The 19,510-nt window shown below is 40.4% G+C and overlaps 1 protein-coding gene across 2 annotated transcripts in view; it reads right to left on the reverse strand.

The window, feature by feature from the left end:
- The window catches only part of Cdadc1 (cytidine and dCMP deaminase domain containing 1), a 40,599-nt gene extending 25,670 nt beyond the window's left edge, over positions 1–14,929 (reverse strand). Inside the window, exons 1-5 of one of the 2 annotated variants that reach the window (XM_045154972.1) lie at positions 14,713–14,929; positions 13,968–14,065; positions 9,781–9,855; positions 5,673–5,850; positions 2,666–3,235 (exon numbers count right to left, since the gene is read on the reverse strand). In XM_045154972.1, coding sequence (XP_045010907.1) covers positions 2,666–3,235; positions 5,673–5,850; positions 9,781–9,855; positions 13,968–14,065; positions 14,713–14,794 — 1,003 coding nt within the window. In that variant the 5' untranslated portion in view covers positions 14,795–14,929. The remainder of the gene's footprint in view (positions 1–2,665; positions 3,236–5,672; positions 5,851–9,780; positions 9,856–13,967; positions 14,066–14,712) is intronic. The other variant, XM_045154973.1, reaches the window with a different exon arrangement.
- Between the last annotated feature and the right edge of the window lie 4,581 nt (positions 14,930–19,510).

The raw sequence follows: 19,510 nt of genomic DNA on the forward strand, positions 1-19,510 counted from the left end.
CTTTTTTATTTTTTCAAGGTAGGGTCTTGCTATCTATCTAGCCCAAGCTGACCTGGAAGGCACTCGGTATTCTCAGGGTGGCCTTGAACTCATGGCGATCTTCCTACCTCTGTCTCCCAAGTGTACCACCATGCCCAGCTCTGACCCAAATTTTTATTCATGCCTGTAATTACTTTTATTTTGTTTATTTTTATTTTTGTTTGAGAGTGACAGACAGAGAGAGAAAGAGGCAGAGAGAGAGAGTCAGAGAGAGAATGAGCACGCCAGGGCCTCCAGCCACTGCAAACTAACTTCAGATGTGTGTACCCCCTTGTGCATCTGGCTAACATGGGTCCTGGGGAATCGAGCCTCGAACCGGGGTCCTTAGGCTTCACAAGCAAGCGCTTAACTGCTAAGCCATCTCTCCAGCCCTGTAATTAATTTTTGGCATGTTAAAACTTTGATAAAATCTCTAATTTTAGGGCCATGTGTGGTAGCACACGTCTTTAATCCCAGCACTTGCAGTGAGTTCAAGGCCACTCTGAGACTACATAGTTAATTCCAGGTCAGCCTGGGCCAGAGTGAGACCCTACCTTAAAAAAACCAAATGAAAAAGCAAACAAACAAACAAAATCTCTAAAATTTTAGTAACTCAGGTTTTATGTAGAAATAGGAAAGAGCTGACAAGACTAGAAATCCTAAAATGGAGCCAAGTACAATAATAAAATTCAAACAAGATACAGGTGAGTTCAATGTGGTGTTTATGTGTCTGACTACAGAGCATGGTCCCAGACCATCCTGAGTGTGCCATCTAACAGCATACATACCACATTGTTTTTTTAAATTAGAAAGAAAACTCTGAATTTTAAATCAAGTTTATCAGCATGATTTATGTACACAACTGCATAGTAAATGGATATGTAATATAAAATAGAATTGTACAGTAGAATAAGAGCAATGCATGTGCAAATTTATACATATTTCATATCTAAACTCTGAAATCTCAGACAGAGGTGTTCTGCTATGAGAAACAGGCACTGAGATCAATTAAGCAGCAGGATATCCACATCTCCCATCTTACTCTGGGCCACAGGCAGGGTTCTCCTGAAATCTGATTAGTGGAGAAATAGGGAATGATAGCTACAACAGCTTCTGTCTTGGAATAATAGTTTACAGAAAATTCTTTACAAAGCTCTTGTTGGCAGAGACTATTAGAAAGCCCATGACAGAAGATGATTATATTAAACCAGACTCTAAGTGATTATCAACCTGCTGAACATAAGAATACCTTTCAGAACTTAAAAAAAAGACTGAGGTCACACCTGGTTGAATAGGTCTGGGTGGGCATCGGTATGTTTTAAGGTCTCCATGGAGTTCTGATATACTATTGGTTGAGATCCTCTATTCCATTTACTCGACCTACGTAGTCTTTGAAGGAGTATATAACAGTGGCATCTGTATGGACCTGGTTTTCCTTCTCTGTATTTCTTGGGATAATTAAAAATTTGTATAATTGCCCATTCCCTAAACAAAGCTGGATTTCCCCCACTTATTTCAAAGTTAAATTTTAAAAAGTGATCAAGATTCTATTTGAAAAATATTACCTTTGATAAGATGTGAAATATTGTATAGATGCTGTATTTTGTCAAAATAAAGGGCATGGGCTGGAGAGATGGCTTAGCAGTTAAGTGCTTGCCTGTGAAGCCTAAGGACCCTGGTTCGAGGCTCGGTTCCCCAGGTCCCACGTTAGCCAGATGCACAAGGGGGCGCACGCGTCTGGAGTTCGTTTGCAGTGGCTGGAAGCCCTGGCGCGCCCATTCTCTATCTTTCTAACTGCCTCTTTCTCTGTCTCTCTCAAATAAATAAATAAAAATAATCAAAAAAAAAATAAAGGGCATACACAGATACTTTTTTTTCACATATATAATTTAACAAAGAAAAGTGGCTGATTTTTTTTCAACTTGCTGATTGAAGGCATGAAAGCAATCAGGAAAATCTACAAGAGCATTCTTTTACCTTTGTTCTGTTATTTTGAATTTGTACTTTAAATTTTCCAAATATCAGCTTTTATTTAATTTAAATTTTGTGTGTGTGTGTGTGTGTGTGTGTGTGTGTGTAGGTGAGAGAGAAAGCGAGCGAGAGGGGGAGGAAGGGAGAGAGTATGAATATTCAAGCATGGGAATGCCAAGGCCTCTTGCTGTAGTAAGTAAACTCCAGACACAAGTGCCTCCTGCTTTGTCACGTGGCTTTATGGCAGTGCTGGGGAATAGAACATGGGCCAGCAGGCTTTGCAAGTAGCACCTTTAACCACTGAGCCATCTCCTTGTCTCCTTAAGTTGTTATTAAGCATGAGATACATACAAAACATTTTAAATAAACATGAATGATTTTGGGTCTCTTTTTGTGTCTTCTTTAGTGGATTAGAGAGAGACAGTCACAGTGAAATAACATACTCAAGAAGCAAGGCTTAGGTCATCTGGCCCTGATTTACAAATGTAGTACTGAATAGAAGGCCACAAGAAATACCAAAACTACTTATGGAAAGCTGACTACACCAGGGTCTCACTAACTGCTCTGCAATGTAATCAGAGTTCCCGAACATTATCATTCTAAGAAAAACTGCACTTTAGAGACAAGCACATCCCAACCGCTCGGCCCCGCTTTATGAACTAAGCATTTAACTCACCAGTTCGATATGCCAATAACCTGGCCTGAACCATGCAGTGCCTTGCAATTTCTTGTGGCAAACTTTGATTGTGAATGTCATTAATCTGCTCTGGATTGCTACAGTAGAATCCGAAGTGTTTAAAGCTGGGAACACTGGAAGCTACTGTGGCCAAAAGAAGGATAAGGTCTTTCATGTTTTGTCTTAGATTGCTAAAGTACGGGTTTTCACACAGGTTCTCCAGACCTATGGTCATCAGTATTTGCTTATGCATTTCTTCATTTGAAACCAAAAATAACATTTCATATTCTTTTATTCTTTCTTGTTTACATTCAGAATAAAAATCAATGTTAGCATCCGGTAGTGTTTTTGCAATTTTTTGAATAAAGTCACATTTGTACGAGGTTTCCTCTACAAACTGCACCATGTAACACACCAGAGGCTGGAGTAAGACACACACATGGGCCCGGCTGTTGGACTTCAGTCTTTCTGCAGCTTTGGCATCTAACTTTGCATCTTCAGAACTAGAAGCCTCGGTGAGCAAACTTATTTCCGGGTCAGCAGGCCAATAGGATATGCGGTTAACTCCAGCTGAAATACAAAAATTTGAAATGTAATTACTTGGCACAAGCTGAATTTTGGGCTTTCTACAATTGTATGTGTGTACTAAGTCACCTAGACAATTAAGGGTTAGAAATAAGTGCCAGTAAGTCAAATTGGGTCCACTACCAGCATTTTGTTTTTTATAGCTCAAAGGTTAAATGTGGTTTTTCAATTTCAAAACATTTGAGAAAATTAAAAGAATGTTCCATATAATATGAAATTATGAGAAACTAAAATTTCAATGTCATAATTTTTAAGATACAACCACTCATTTACATAGGTATATATATATATATTTTTTTTTGCACTTGAAAAGTGGCAACAGATACCATAAGGCCGACAAAACCTGGAATATTCACTGTCCAGCTTTTCAAGAAAAAAAATTAGCTAGCTCCAAATAGAATCCTTGAGGAGGCATTTGTGGAATCACTGCCTTTGCTGAGTATGGCACAACATGCCAGCGATCTTCATGGTACCATGCCTCATTTTTAGTGTCAACACTTGTTAAAGTCTGAGTTTTCTATCTACGATAAATACTTCACCTTTACATTAAAAGATGTTCATGTGTGACTCAGAATTCTTCTCAATAGTCATGATCTAAAGAGATTAAATCATGTATACTTGTTTGAGGAAACATTCTTTGAAGTATTAAAAATAAAACTCTAGATGACCGACATCATGAAACAAGTTATGGTAGTCCCTAAAGTTATCAAACATCTCCACAAATCATTACTTTAACAAGGGTTGACTACGTTTCCTTTTTTTTTTTTTTTAATGAGTCTTTAAGATTAGCCTACAAAATAATGGGCCCCATTTGACACTTTTATAGATACTTTGTCTTTATTGGTCACAAAGAATTTTTTTCCTGTATGTATATGGGTGTGTAGGCCCCAAGTTGGGTGTCTTCCTCACTCTCCACCTTAATTTTTTGAACAGGGTTTCTCGCTGAACCTGGAGCTCACTTATTCAGCTACACTAAATTGGGATTACAGGTACTTGCCACTACATCTGGTTTTTATGTGGATCCTGGGGATCCAAATTCTCTTCATGCTTGTGCAGCAAACACTTTATCAATTAGGCATACCCCCCCCCAAATTTTTAACAAAGAAAAATTCTTAAGTGATAATGAACACACTGAAGAGTAAACAATAAAGTTGACATTTTCTTTTTCTTTTCTTTCTTTTTTAAAAGGTAGGGTCTTACTCTAGCCCAAGCTGACCTGGAACTCACTATGTAGTCTCAGGGTGGGTGGCCTCGAAGTCACAAGGATCCTCCTACCTCTGCCTCCAAAGTACTGGGATTAAAGTCATGTGCCACCATGCCCAGCTACAATTTTTCCAGTTAATATGACAAAAGAAAAGTTAGTAATCTTTAATATGCAGAAAAATCTAGTTCATTAAGAGACATATGAGGGTTGGAGAGATGGCTCAATGGTTAAGGGCACTTGCTTGCAAAGCTTACCAGGTTTAGTTCCCCAGCTCCCACATAAAGTTAGATGTACTAAGTGGCATATACATCTGGAGTTCCTTTTCATCACTTACAGCCAGCATCATTCACTTGGTACTGGATCATGTGTTTACTTTGTCCCGCAAGTAACTTTTGAGGGAAATGAATAGGAGGCGTATTTGTTGCCCTCTTGAGCTATAGCAAGTGCCCATGTTTAAGATACGTCTTTTCAATGACAGAGCAGTCTTCATCTTTGCCTATGTGTAAAATAGAGCCATAAGCACTGAGAGACTTAGTGGAGTACTCTGGTGTGGCAGAGATAGCTACACATGAAAAGCTTGTGCTCCTCCTGCCAAAGTGTGCAACAGCCATTGGGAGAAAATTGCCTAGCCAGAGGCTCCAGTTCCTACACTGGAAATGAACAGGAGTAACACATGTGACTTCCAAGTCAGGAGTTTTGTTTTGTAGTGCAGGGGATCAAGCCAGGTCTCATTATATGAAAAGCAAGTTCTACCACTGAGCTCCTTCCCCTGACCAGGGTTTTTAAGAGGCAAATGTACCTTCTCTAGACTCTTGCTCTGTGTCTGTGTGTGGAAGAATCAAGCATGGCCCTGGGATGACAACAGCAATAGATGGATGATGCTTAGTTTTGTGAATCAACCACACGGAGAAAAGCTGCCTGCTCCCGAGCAACACACCATTCTAGGTGTGAAATCTGGGGTATTACACCACTGACCATTTGGGATTCCTTGGTGAACTAGCATTACTCTGTAATTCACTGAGGGCTATTTAGCGAATTAATGGACAAAGCTGAGCCCAGAATTCATGTCTCCAGACTTTGCTTCTTGCAATGTGCCCAATGGTCTTCAAACACCTACTACCATTTGTAAATGATTTCTGTGATATTTAGGTAACCTATGCCTTTGATTGTCCTCAGATAAATGCTCTTAGTTTCCAACAACACCTTATCTGTACTTACCATTTACAATCATTTTTAAACAAGCAGAACATGGTTTTCTGGAAAAATAAAGATCACAGTTTTTCAGCCTTGACCCATGTTTAATAAGAGCAATTTGCCCAGTATGTAAATCTTCGCTAGAACAATGGAGACCAACAATTTTCATGTTTTTCACCACCACAAGACCAGTTTTCTTCACCTACATTAAGACACAAAACAGTAAGTTATTATGATGTTTCACTACTGTATCATGGGTATTATTGATTTACTAATTAAATAAAAGTCATGTTCAGTCTTTATCTAACACACTTTGTATAAAAACAGTTTCCTTATTAGGTCCAAAAAGAACTTGTTTTGTGATGATTTTAGATGAGACATTTTCAAAATCGAGGATCTACTATCTAATTCTGAAATTAGCATTACTTTGTCCTAATGAAAATGAGTATGTCTGAAACAAGCAAGGGGCAAGAACCAAGTCAGCAGACTTCTTTCTTATCCTATTCAAGCTAGGGTTACGTGACATTAAGCTACAAGATGGTATAAAGAAAAAACATGAGGCTGAGCATGGTGGCGCACACCTTTAATACTAGCACTTGGGGGGCAGAGGAAGGAGGATCGCTGTGAGTTTGAGGCCACCCTGAGACTACATAGTGAATTCTAGGTCAGCCTGGGCTAGAGTGAGACCCATCCTTGAAAAATCAAAATAAATAAATAAATAATAATACTCAAAACAACAACAACAAAAAAATGGGACTAGCTGGGAGATGGCTCAGAGGTTAAAGGAATTTTCTTGCAAAACCTGCCAGCCCAAGTTCAATTCCCCAGCCCCAACCGTACACACACACAAATTTCAAATTTTAGTTAAAAAAAGTAAAAGCCGGGTGTGGTGGCTCATGCCTTTTATCCCAGCACTTGGGAGGTAGAGGTAGGAGGATCACTGTGAGTTCAAGACCCTGAGCCCTGAGACTACAGAGTGAATTCCAGGTCAGCCTGTGCTACAGTGAGATCCTACCTCAAAAAAACCAAAAAAAAAAAAAAAAAAAAAAGTAAATAAATAAGGGAATTATTTTGGTTTTATACTTGGCTAAATTAAGCTCAGAGAGTTTACACAATTCTCAGAAAGATCAACAGATGATAAAGGCAGAACCAAAGCAGAGACACTTTGAATTCTAAACCTGTGAGTCCTATGTATTTCACTATATAGCCCAACTGGCCTCAGCTTTGTGATTGCCCTGCTTCAGCCTTCAGAGTGCTAAGATTACAGGTATGCCTGGCTTTAAAATTTTTCAATATTGACAAAGTACAAATTCTTCTCAAAATCCTTTGAAGTGCTGGGTATATAATTTTCAGTCTAATGTAATTGGGTCCCTCACAGTATAAATAGGTAACAACAAAAAAGTAAGACACACCCTGAGCTACAGAAAGAAAAGGATAACTCAGAGTGGCAGCAGTGAGCTCCTCAGAGTAGTGCAGAGGGGACTGGGCTGACCTTGAGGTAAGCCCTGCAGTCTGAGGTTCTGGAGAGCTCTACTGGACTTCTTTGAGTGGATGATTTCTATACTTTGAACCTAAAGGGTCCTGATTTACATAAATGCTAATCAAAAAGAGCTAGAATGACATTAGTATTGGATAAAACAGATGAATGTAAAAAAAAAAGTCAGTTCTACAAAGGCACAAAATAGTCTACACTGCTTTCACAGAAGATGACTTTGAAGTAAGAAATAGAAATTGAATGCTTGGGCACTGGATTGTAGTTAGAATGTGGGGGGAACTTGGGCTGTGGGACAGCATATCCCTTATTCCTCATCCCTTTGCAAAGGGATTTTACCCTATACTTCTTCCCCAGTAGGACACATCTAAAAGCACTGTAAGATCACATCAGAGATCTATGAATAAAACAGTCCAGTTTTAGTTCAGTTATGAGTGTAAACATTTGAAGCTCTGGGGGATACATTGTGAAAGCCTAAACCGAAGGAAGAGAGATGATTCCATGGAATTCCCTTTTTGAATTAGGCAACCATCTTCTATGCTTAAAAAGACATTTGAAGAGGAATAAAAATGTTTCCTTTATAAAATATATATCTAAAATATGAAGAACTTATCTCTATTAGTTTTTTTTACATGAATATCAAATTTACCTACCATTTGTGAATTGTTCCTCTCCCTATCTCAAAGGAATTTAGAATTTTATGCTCCTCGCACACAAACTATATGTTATTTTCTATTTCCAACAAGTTTGTTTACAAACCTTTCCCTCTGGAAAGCAAACAATGAAGCCTTACCAAAACACTTGGGCACCAGAGCCCGCGGTGGTCAACTGAACCAACACGAGGGTGCAAGTGGCTGCAATGGAGCCGAATGGCACTGGCTTCAATCTGTCACTCAGTAAAGCAGAAACAGAGCCAGAAGCCCTGACCACAAAAGATTATCCAGCACATTGTTCCTCAGATACAGGAAGCCCATTCCTAAACTTACTTTTTATTAATCATTCGAGTCAAGCTTATCACTTTTTGGAGGAGAGTCCTTTTTTACTCTTGTTCACTTTGATCCTAGCTAAGACCGAAATGCCAAATGTGAGATAGATTTTTCCATCCCAGGCTCAAAGCTCATAAGTCTAAGTTGCACTTTCCTGTCTGCAAGGCCTGGAAGACGTCTCTGCAGTAAGGCACTGCTCCGGGTCCTGTTCTGGCTCCTTCACTAACATCTTGATGAGTGATCTATGCAATCCTTGTCAGAGACTTGCATCAAGACAAACAGAAGAGGCTGGTCCTTTTCTGGATATGAACCGGTACGTTTATTTGAAGGATGATTCAACTATTCCGTCCCTTTGTTTCTTAAGATGCAAACAGTTAAATATTAAGTAAAATTTTCTATATTCTTGTCGAGCATTTCACTCTCAGAAAGAATCAGAGTATCAATATACGTCAGAATCATTGAGAAAACTTCAAAATAGATATACTTTGTCTCTACACACAATGAACTGGAATCTGTGGAAAACTTAAGGATAAATGTAACAAGGAAATAACAGGCAATATTACAAAGAACAAAATGCCTCATCTTTGATTTTTTTTCCCTTACTTACCAACTAATATGTTTACGTGTGTTTCGTGGCTGTTTGCTGAAGACGTGAACCCCTGGGTTGGAGACAAAGGCCAGTATCCACGGCGCAGCAGTGTAAGCAGCAGGTTTGTACGGGCACCTGGCCCTCCAGTCTCATGAGAGGGAATTCAGCTAGGACCAGAGTTTCCTGCACCCACAGTGGGCTGTGCTACTAGGAGGATGAAGCCTGAGGAGCCTGGTGTTTCACAGCAAACAGTGAGCCAAGCTGTTGTTTGTCCCAAGAGACACTACCTTAACACTTAACTGTTATGGTTGCTTGTGGAAACACAACTCTTAAGAAATGACCAGGTAGCCAGGTGTGTTGACTCATGCCTTTAATCCCAGAACTCAGGAGGCAAGGTAGGAGGGTTGCTGTGAATTTGAGGCCAGTCTGGGACTACAGAGTGAGTTCCAGGTCAGTCTGAGCTAGGGTTAGACAAACTACCTCAAAACATAACAAAACAAAAATACAAACAAACAACAACAACAAACCCCAAACAACCCTGGGCTGGAGAGATGGCTTAGTGGTTAAGGTACTTGCCTGTGAAGCTTAAAGGACCTAGGTCTGACTCCCCAGAACCCACATAAGCCAGATGCAGATGGTGGTGCATGTGTATGGAGCTTGTTTGCAGTGGCTGGAGGCCCTGGCGTGCCAATTCTCTCTCACATAAATAATATTAAAAAAAAAAAGACTCAGGTAAGCATAACTACCAACATATGCAGACATGTGAGGGAACCATGAGAGGATGTAATGCAAACCATCTATGTGAACTAATATTAGGAGGATTAAACAAACAAACAAACAAACAAACAAGGAGAACATTATAAAAAATCCTATTTTGTTTTTCCAAAATAGAAAATATACATAGGTTTGTAAAGACACAAAGGATTTTAAAAACAGAATATGAGAAATTCACTTGGAAGTAGGGAAGCTATATAATAGGGTCTTTTATAATACTTTATACCATTCATTTCATTTTGTCATGAGAATGTGTATATCTTTTTTAAAAAAGAAATCACAAAACCTCACCTGTTTTTTGTCAGTAGATACTCTGGCCAACTCTTCATTATCTCCTACGGGTCCATGGTTTTCCTCTTCATTTTTCTAATCAAAATCAGATTAATGATTAATATGATCCATTCCATATTTACTTATTTAAGGCTAGTTTCCTTAGCTATGGACCCTTTTTTTTTTTTTTTTTTTTTTTTGGTTTTTCGAGGTAGGTTCTCACTCTGGCCCAGGCTGACCTGCAATTCACTGTGTCGTCTCAGAGTGGCCTCAAACTCACGGTGATCCTCCTACCTCTGTCTCCCAAGTGCTCGGATTAAAGGCGTGTGCCACTACACCTGGCTTGGACCATTCTTTATTGAGAATCTTAATCAATGACCATACTGTAATTTGATCATTAACTCTTCCCATTACCCTCTTTTTTTTAAAAAAATATATTTTTAGCTGGGCATGGTGGTACACGCCTTTAATCCCAGCACTTAGGAGGCAGAGGTAGGAGGATCACCCTGAGTTTGAGGCCACTCTGAGACGACACAGTGAATTGCAGGTCAGCCTGGGCCAGAGTGAGAACCTACCTCGAAAAGACAAACAAAAAAAGAGATTTTTAATTTTTAAATTAATTTTAGAGAGAGAGAGAGAGTGAATGGGAGCACCAGTGCCTCCAGCCACTGCAAATGAACTCTAGACACATGCGTCACCTCATGCATCTGGCTTACTTGTGTCCTGGGGAATCAAGCCTGGGTCCTTTGACTTGGCAGGCAAGTGCCTTAACCACTAAGCCATCTCTCTAATCTCCCCTATCCCCAAGTCCCTTTTGTTTTTCTTAATGAAACTCTTGAAGTGGCTTCTCATTTTGTTCATGGTCAGGTCCAGACTGTACTTAACCTAGCAAGTAAGGCCTTCATTATCCAACCCCTTTGTTCTACATAGAAGACAAACTATGAATACATAAGATTTTAATCCAAAGGGTGCCCATGGCTATGAAGGATTGAAGTGGACTAGAAGAAGTTGAGTCCAAAATATAAAGAACCACAAAGTGAACGTGCTGATATAGACTGTGGCAGGTACAGCAATGTACTTTGTCCCAACCTCGCCAGTCTATGACTATGCCATGTTACACTGGCAGAAGAAATTAACTTCACAGATGGAATTAAAGCTGGGTTTCATCATCTTGATAAGGGGAGGTTATCTCATCCCCTAATGTTATCACATGGGTTGCTATACACAAAAGAGGGCAGCAGGGGAGACAGAGTGATACAACATGAGGAGACTCAACTGGCCACTGGTGGCTTAAGTCAGAAGGAGCCCACAAGCCTAGGGCAATCTCCAAGGCTGGAAAAGGTGACGAAACGTGTTTTTGCTTAGAGCTCCAGAAGTCACTCTATTTATATTTGGTTTTAGTTGGTGAGGCCTATTTTGGACTTGATACTCAGTATTACATGACAACAATTGTTTGCTTTTAGTCACCAACGTGTTGTAAAGTTTTTATAGCAACAGTGAAAATCAAACACAGGTATGTCTACAAGTGTTCTCTAAATGTGAAATTTGAAGAGAAAAGTTTTGGCACGGGGGTCAAAATCCTTTATTACTTCAATACACACTTACTGAACCCTAACTACCAATCCTAGGCCTAACTTCTCAGGATGCAGCCCTTATAGGGCTTATGATTTATGAACACAAGCAACAATTAGAGCAGATAAATAAGACAAGGTGATATAGAACTCTGAGTCCCAAAGTAGGTGATACAGTTAAAAATTTTTAAAGAGAATGGAAATGTTAGTGAACACTGACCTTGCTCCTACAAATGTCTGCCAGAAAAGGGAGGTTTCTGTTCAAGCAGAACAGGAAGTAGATGAAATAATGGGGTTGGTAGTAAAATGGGGAGTGATTGCAGTAGTAATCATTTTAGGAGTGACTTAAACCCAATACCTCATGTCTCCTAGTTTACTATGTCCTAGGGCTTAAGGGTTTTTCATTTAATCTTGACAATTTCACAAAGCAATTACTACTTTGTCCATTTTATGTATGAGGAAAACTGGTTAGGAGAGATTAAGCAACTCAACCACAGCCACACAGCTTTAGATCCACTGTCATAACTGAAAACCACTTTTGCTCTGGAAAAGCACAGTGAGACATTGTAGTATAAGATAAGGCAATAGAAGGCATGATGGGCAACAGGGATAATGAGATGGTGGAGAAGATGAAGCAGCAAGGAAGTTATTCTACTTCTTAAGCAGCCAGGTAATTTACATAAGTCTAAATTAAACTGAAATGAAGTGTGAACGAGGAGAGGAAATAACTTTTAAATGCCAGTCATTTTCATAGTGCTGAACTTCTAATCCCAAACTTTCAACTAACTGGATCTTTTCCCCAAATCTCTTAATTACTTTCTTTCCCACTCATTATTTAGTTTGGGAATGGACACTTAAGGTTTTTTTTTTTTTTGTTTTTTTTTTTTTGGTTTTTTGAACACTAGCTCAAGCTGACCTGGAATTCACTATGGAGTCTCAGGGTGGCCTCAAACTCATGATGATCCTCCTAACTCTTGAGTGCCGGGATTAAAGGCATGTGCCACCACACCCAGCTCTAAAAGTTTGTTTTTTATTGATGAGCAATCCTTAAGGAAACCTTACATGATATAAATATTTGATAGCACAGACTACTCGGATGCCAGTCACATTTAGAAATGATTATAACAATATGTTAAAGCTGGCAAAACTTGACAATGCAAATATCCAATAAGAAGAAATAGGCCCACTGATACAACTGACCACTATGTAATATACTTGGCATGAACTTCATGTGTATTCCTATTGCCTCATTAAAAGTTATCAAGGTGGGGTTGGAGAGATGGCTTAGTGGTTAAGGCATTTGCCTGCAAAGCCAAAGGATCCTGGTTCGACCCTCCAGGACCCATGTAAACCAGATGCACAAGGTGGTGCATGCATCTGGGTTTGTTTGCAGTGACTGGAGATCCTGTTGCACCCATTCTCTCCATCCTTTTCTCTGCCTCTTTCTTTCTCAAATAAATGAAAATATTAAAGAAAAAAAAGATGCATGTACTCAGGGAAGAGGGGTGGCATGGAGACAGAAACATAACCCTTTGATAAAGATATAATGTTGTATAAAACATTATCCCTGGGCTAGAGAGATGGCTTAGTGGTTAAGGTGTATGACAGTGAGGCCTAAGGACCCAGATTTGATTCCCCAGTACCCATGTAAAGCCAAATGGAAAAGGTGGAGCATGAGTCTGGAGTCTGTTTGCAGTGGCTGGAGGCCCTGGTGTGCCCATTCTCTATCTGCCTCTCTCTCTTAAATTAATATTTAAAAAATCAAAATTGAAAAAAAACCTTATTCCTAATAAAGCTATATAATTGAAATTTACTCAACACTTTTTTAAAAAATCAAAATGTTACCTGAAAGCTTTATCTCAGTTATTTTCTTGGGGCATAGTTTTCTCTATGAGGAAGCAGAGTGTATTATTTGCAAACAAGCTGCTGTCAATGACTTCTTTCCTAACAGAAAGTAACATGCCACTTTTTACTAATGCAATAAAATTTTTGCTTGTCTGTCAAAAAGAACCCAATTTCAGCATACACTATATATGATATATATGTGGGTGAACAGAATACATATGTATGTGGTGTATACAGTGTGTTAAGTATATGAAAAAAATGCTTCCTCAAAGTTAGTATTTGCTAACAAACTTAGCTTTTGAAATGTACCTTTTCAAGTCTTACATCTCTCAAAAGAAAATGATCAAACAAAAACCCAGAAGCAAAGTCTTAAATCTATAAATGTTTGTTATCTTTATTGGTTGCAGGAAAAAGTCCAGACTGTGGGAATCTTCTATGTTCATAAAATATTAAGGTAGTAACACAGAAAAAAAATAGGGCTGGAAAGATGACTAGAAGCTTTCTAGAAAAAACACTGTATACAAGTGGATGAAAAATTTTATGGTATAGACAAAATCTTACTGACAATCCACCATGTAAATGCCATTAATAGCTACCTGATAAACATGGTGCAGTCTGAGAGAATACTTTTTAGACTGGAAAAATATGCTGTGAATCCCTGTAGCACACACTCTAAGCCATAAAGGTTATTTCTTAAGTCTTAAGGCTTGCTGAATTTGGCTTTAAGTGGGAATGCAAGTGGAATAGTAAGATCAAAATTTTAGGCCACTGCCATCTATGGAAAAATTATACCTGAGATTTCTGCCCTTGGGCTTCTACTCCTGGGAAGAGCTCCATCCAGAGACTGAGCAGAGTGAAAAGGTTGACTTTTGAGAGCCTTGGTATCTGACCTACAAAAGAGAGGGCAGGCACTTCAGAATTTTACTAACGATGTCAAAGGGGGCCAAGCTCACGGCCACTTGTGAGCTTAAGCAGCCTTAGTACTGAGCAGAGGAAATAGATTAGTGGGTAAGAGAATCAAAGCTCCATTATCAGGGAACCTCCTTTGCAGAAACTTCCTGGTTTTCTTTCCAAATTTGAGCCCCCTTTTCTCTAACCTCATCCAACAGGACAAGTAATAGCAAGGAGACGCGTAGCCATGGAAACAATCCCAAGAAAGTCCTGGGAGGTCCTCGCATCTGACGTTGAGGACCAAGTTTTTCTTGGCACTGGGTTAAGGCAATGGTTAGAACGTGGCACTAACATTGCAGTGCCCTTTGACCGTAAAGCGAGGCGTGGGGAAGCGTCGCGTCGCGTCAACTTGGACATCAGGGCACAAGCACGACTTGAGGGCTTTTCGGCTGGGAGATCCTGGCGGCCTGGCGCGCAGGACCGGACTTTAAAGTCCCGGCGGCAGAGCTGGGGACGCACAGGGCGGGAAGGACGCGCCCAGCAGCAGCCGGCGGCTGAGGAGGAGAAGGAGGAGGAGAAGGAGGAGAAAGAGGGGGGCTGGACACCCCGAATTCCCCGGCCCAAGGCGCGGTGCCCCGGCACTCACCCGACATACTGCCAGTCTGCGTGCTGACCGACCGCCCGACCCTCGCGCCCTCCAGATTTTGCATCTGCCCCGCTTCTTTCATCCCAAGCCCAGTGGCTTCTGCTGCCCAGGACACTGCTCCCTGTCAGGCATGATCCTGACACCGCGGTTCTCCTTCAGGCCTCCACCCAGCAGCTCATCAACTACTACCCGCTCCGCGCACACGGATGACGTTTGAGCACTTCCGGCGCGTTGCGTCACGCCAGAGCCGTGTGAATCCGGGGAGCTGTCCGCCGCTTGCAGCCTGCAGCCGGAGTTTATGTACTATGATTAAAAAAGGAGGGCTGGAGAGATGGCTTAGCGGTTAAGCGCTTGCCTGTGAAGCCTAAGGACCCCGGTTCGAGGCTCGGTTCCCCAGGTCCCACGTTGGCCAGATGCACAAGGGGGCGCACGCGTCTCCCTTTCTCTGTGTGTCTCAAATAAATAAAAAATAAATAAAAAAAAAGGAAAAGCAAAGCCAGGTGTGGGAGCGCACGTCTATAATCCCAGCACTTGGGAGGCAGTGATAGGAGCACTGCAAGTTCGAGGCCACCCCGAGACTACATAGTGAATTCCAGGTCAGCCTGAACTAGAGTGAGATCCTAACTCCACCCCCACCTCACCACACACACAAAAAAAGATTTTGGTCAGAGCTGAGTGTTTAAGGAGAATGAGAAATAGCAAGATACGAAAATTACTCTGGCTATGAAGGAAAGGGCTGAACCTTATGAAAGTACATTATTTTTAAGGAGACTGAAGTGGGAATCTTCAGTTTATAGCTCCACAGTATTTCCTTGTAGGGAGATGTGAGTTGAACATTTGGAACATTTGGAACGACTCCTTTGTTGGTGCAAATCAAAATGTTTCTATACACATATCTGTGTGTGTTTCATGTTTCTCTAGGGAACACAGAATTCTCGGGTTGTCAGGTTTACTAGATAATGCTGTACTGTTTTCAGTGGGCTTAAACCAGTTTACATAGGTGTGTATTCTCATCAATTCTTGTATTGCCAATTTAATTGATTTAAGCGTTATCTTGTGGTTTGATTTTTCTCTCATTTTTACTTTTGTTGGATACCTTGTCATATGTTAATTAGCCACACGTTTTTTTTCTCTGTGAAATACTTAACACTTTTCCTCTAAGGTTGCTTATCTTATTTCTTATTGATAAAAATTTCCCCCTTCTCTCAAAATAAAATAAATATTCTGCATATTCATTATCTTCTGAGAATGTGGTGAATATCTTGGCTAGCCTTTTAATTTTATGATATCTGAGTGCATAACAGTTTAATGTATCAAGCATAATACTTAAAAAATTATTTGATAGAATATGTGCACCAGGGCCTCCAGCCACTGAAAATGAACTCCAGACACATGTACCACCTTATGCATCTGGCTTACGTGGGTCCTGGAGAATTGAACCTGGGTCTTTTGTCTTTGCAGGCAAGCACCTTAATCACTAAGCCATCTCTCCAGCCCAAGCATAATACTTTTTTTTTTTTTTTAGTTTTCTGAGGTAGGGTCTTGCTCTAGCTTAGGCTGACCTGGAATTCACTATGTAGTCTCAGGGTGGTCTTGAACTCATGGCAATTCTACCTCTGCCTCCCAAATGCTGGGATTAAAGGCATGCACCACCACACCCAGCAGCATAATACTTTTATTTAGTGTTTATCTTTGTGTCATTAAAACTTTCCTATTCACCTCTACAAAATACATACTATTTTTTGGTTTTTCGAGGTAGGGTCTTGCTCTATGCCAGGCTGACCTGGAATTCACTATGTAGTCTCAGGATGGCTTTGAACTCATAGTGATCCTCCTGCCTCTGCCTTTGAAGTGCTGGGATTCAAGGCATGCATGCGCCACAATGCCTGGCTCAAAATATTCTTTTGTATTTTCTAAAGTCTTGGGGAACAGAAAGAAGAGGTTCTTTTAAGCTGTGAGTCAAGGAATTCTTGTGTTAAGACTGGCTTTCGTTCACCAGGGTGTACCAAGAAGAGTGAGTGGGTCCAGTACTGCATTTCCAATGTGCCTTGCCATTTCGCTTAGTCTTTCATTGGGTTTGTTTAAAGCCTAGAGGCTTATTGGAGGCTATGAGTGCCTTGAACATGCTCTTGAAACAATAATAGCCCTATTCAAAGGGTTCACTGTGTGCTTGGGGAACACTTATAGAAAGGAACAAAGACAAAATTTGCAACAGCTGAATTTCAGATGAAGAAAAATGACTTCTAGGCTAAAATATCTGGCAATTAATATCAAAAATCATAAGATAATACATATTTTGGTAAGAAAAAAATTATACCATTGGCAAGGTTAATTATTTGTGTGAAATATCCTCTATACTAATTGAGCAGAGTGGCTATTTCGGACAACCAGGAGAAAGCCCACAGCAAGACAAACATCTGAATGACAATCAAAAAATTAGGGAAGTTTACTAGCTCTGGAACACATTATGCTTTGATTAGAGAAACATTTCACTTATAAAACTTATGTTTACATAATTCTACTAACTAGTAGATATAACTGGTCAGGGCCTCTCCTGTGTTTCTAGCATGGGGATAAGTTAGTACTTCCATAAGAAGGAACACTGGGCTGGAGAGATAGTGGTTAAGGCACATGCCTTTGAAGCCTAAGCTAAGGACCCAGGTTTAATTACCCAGTATCCATGTAAGCCAGATGCACAAGGTTGTGCATGCATGTGGAGTTTGTTTGCAGTGGCTAGAGGCACTGGCACACCCATTCTCTCCTTCACTCTCTTGTTTTTGAGGTAGGGTCTCACTCTAGCTTAGGCTGTCCTGGAATCCACTATGTAGTCTCAGGGTGGCCTCAAACTCTCATTGATCCTTCTACCTCTGCCTCCTGAAGGCTGGGATTAAAGGCATGTGCCACCATGCCTGGCTCGCTTGCTCTCTCTCTCTCTCTAATTAGTAAAATATTTAAAAAAGGAACACTTCACAAAGTAATTCATAATTTGATAATTTCTTCAGTTCAAAATTAGTCAGGAAAGGAACTCAGATCCAGAATACACAATCACTTGGTAGGCTACCATCACTCAGCTCATGGATGTGTGCTAATCTATGGGACAGCTACTCACACATACACTGCTGCTGGGAAACTCAGTAGAGCCTGGATAAAAGTGAGACAATGGAAGCGGGATAGTGTATCATCGTGTCTTCTTCCATTTATTGAGATAAGTTTGTGCATGATGCATACTTGATACACCATAGCAATCACTTTTATAAATTGAACACCTTCCGTTTTGTACATGTATGCTGTACATGCTGAGCCGAGTAGGTTGTTACAGCCTTGCTAAAGGGTACATGGAAGCAGGAGTGTTAAGTTTTACTCATGGAGTGTAAGAATTTATCTTCCAACCACCACAACCAGATTCTGTTTTATAAGTACATGCCCCTATATAATAGAAGCTTGTTAGAGCCTTGCTGAAATGGAGACAAGAAGTGCCAATTTATCTCTTCTCATCCCATTCTGTTGGATGCATGCTTCATCCAGCAAAATTGGAATGTGCTGTATGAGCACATATTCTGTACTGCATAATATAATGCACAGGGGAAACCAAAGTGAATTTGTGTATATGATGTATCTTTTATCCATCAGGAACAAGTTCAGGAGGCTGGGCTTTGCCTGCAATGGCATGGGATACTGCAGGGGATGGGGTAGCCTTGAGATAAGAAAAGCACCAGGGCTGGAGAGATGCCTCAGCAGTTGAGGCACTTGTCTGTAAAGCCCAACAACCTGGGTTAGATTCCCCACTACCCACGTAAAGCTAGATACACAAGATGGTGTATGCATATGGAGTTCATTGGAAGCAGCTAGAAGCCCTGGTGTGTCCATTCTGTCTCTCTATGCCTGTAAATAAATAAACTTTAAAAAAAGAAAATTACAAGAAGTCAAGAAATGAGCAGATAGAATAAGAGACCTGCTGTCAGATGGGAAGAGAAACTTATATCCTGGTTATACAGATACTTGTAAATTGTGCACTTGAGCCAATTTCAGGGAGATGTATGTATGCACACATGCATGTGTACCAGCATAAAGGCTGGACAACCCCACCATAATACTGTTAACAATATTTACAAAAGAAGAACCAAAGCAAAGCTAGAAAAAAAAATTTATTGATAGGTAATTTTGTATCATATTTCATGTGTGTTGCAGTCAAGTTCGCATTGCTGATAGAAATCACCTAACAAAAAGCAGCTTGTGGGAAAAACAGGTTTATTTAGGGTTACAGGCTTGAGGGGAAGCTCCATGATGGCAGGGGAAAACGATGGCATGACCAGAGGGTGGACATCACCCCCTGGCCAACATAAGGTAAACAATAGCAACAGGAGAGTATGCCAAACACTGGCATACAGAAACTAGCTTTACCAACCATAAGCCTACCCCCAACAATACACTCCCTCCAGGAAGCATTAATTTCCAGTTGCCATCAGCTTTGGAACCTAGCCTCCAGAACACCTGAATCTATGGGGGACACCTGACTCAAACCACCACATTCTGCCCCTGGCCCCCATAAACTGATAACCATCCATGATGTAAAATGCAATGCATTCATCCAACTTTAAAAGTCCCCATTTTTAAAAATCAGTTCCAATGATCAAACATCCCCATAGTCCAAGATCTTTAACTGAGCCATAATTCCAAAAAATATCCCTCCAAACCCCATAATGACTCAGAATAAACATTCACACTGCAAAAGATGGCACTGGGCATAGCAAAGAAATACTCAACCAATACAAGATTTAAAACAACCAGGGCAAACATC

Source organism: Jaculus jaculus, chromosome 7 (genome assembly GCF_020740685.1).
Source record: "Jaculus jaculus isolate mJacJac1 chromosome 7, mJacJac1.mat.Y.cur, whole genome shotgun sequence".
NCBI classification, from domain to species: domain Eukaryota; kingdom Metazoa; phylum Chordata; class Mammalia; order Rodentia; family Dipodidae; genus Jaculus; species Jaculus jaculus.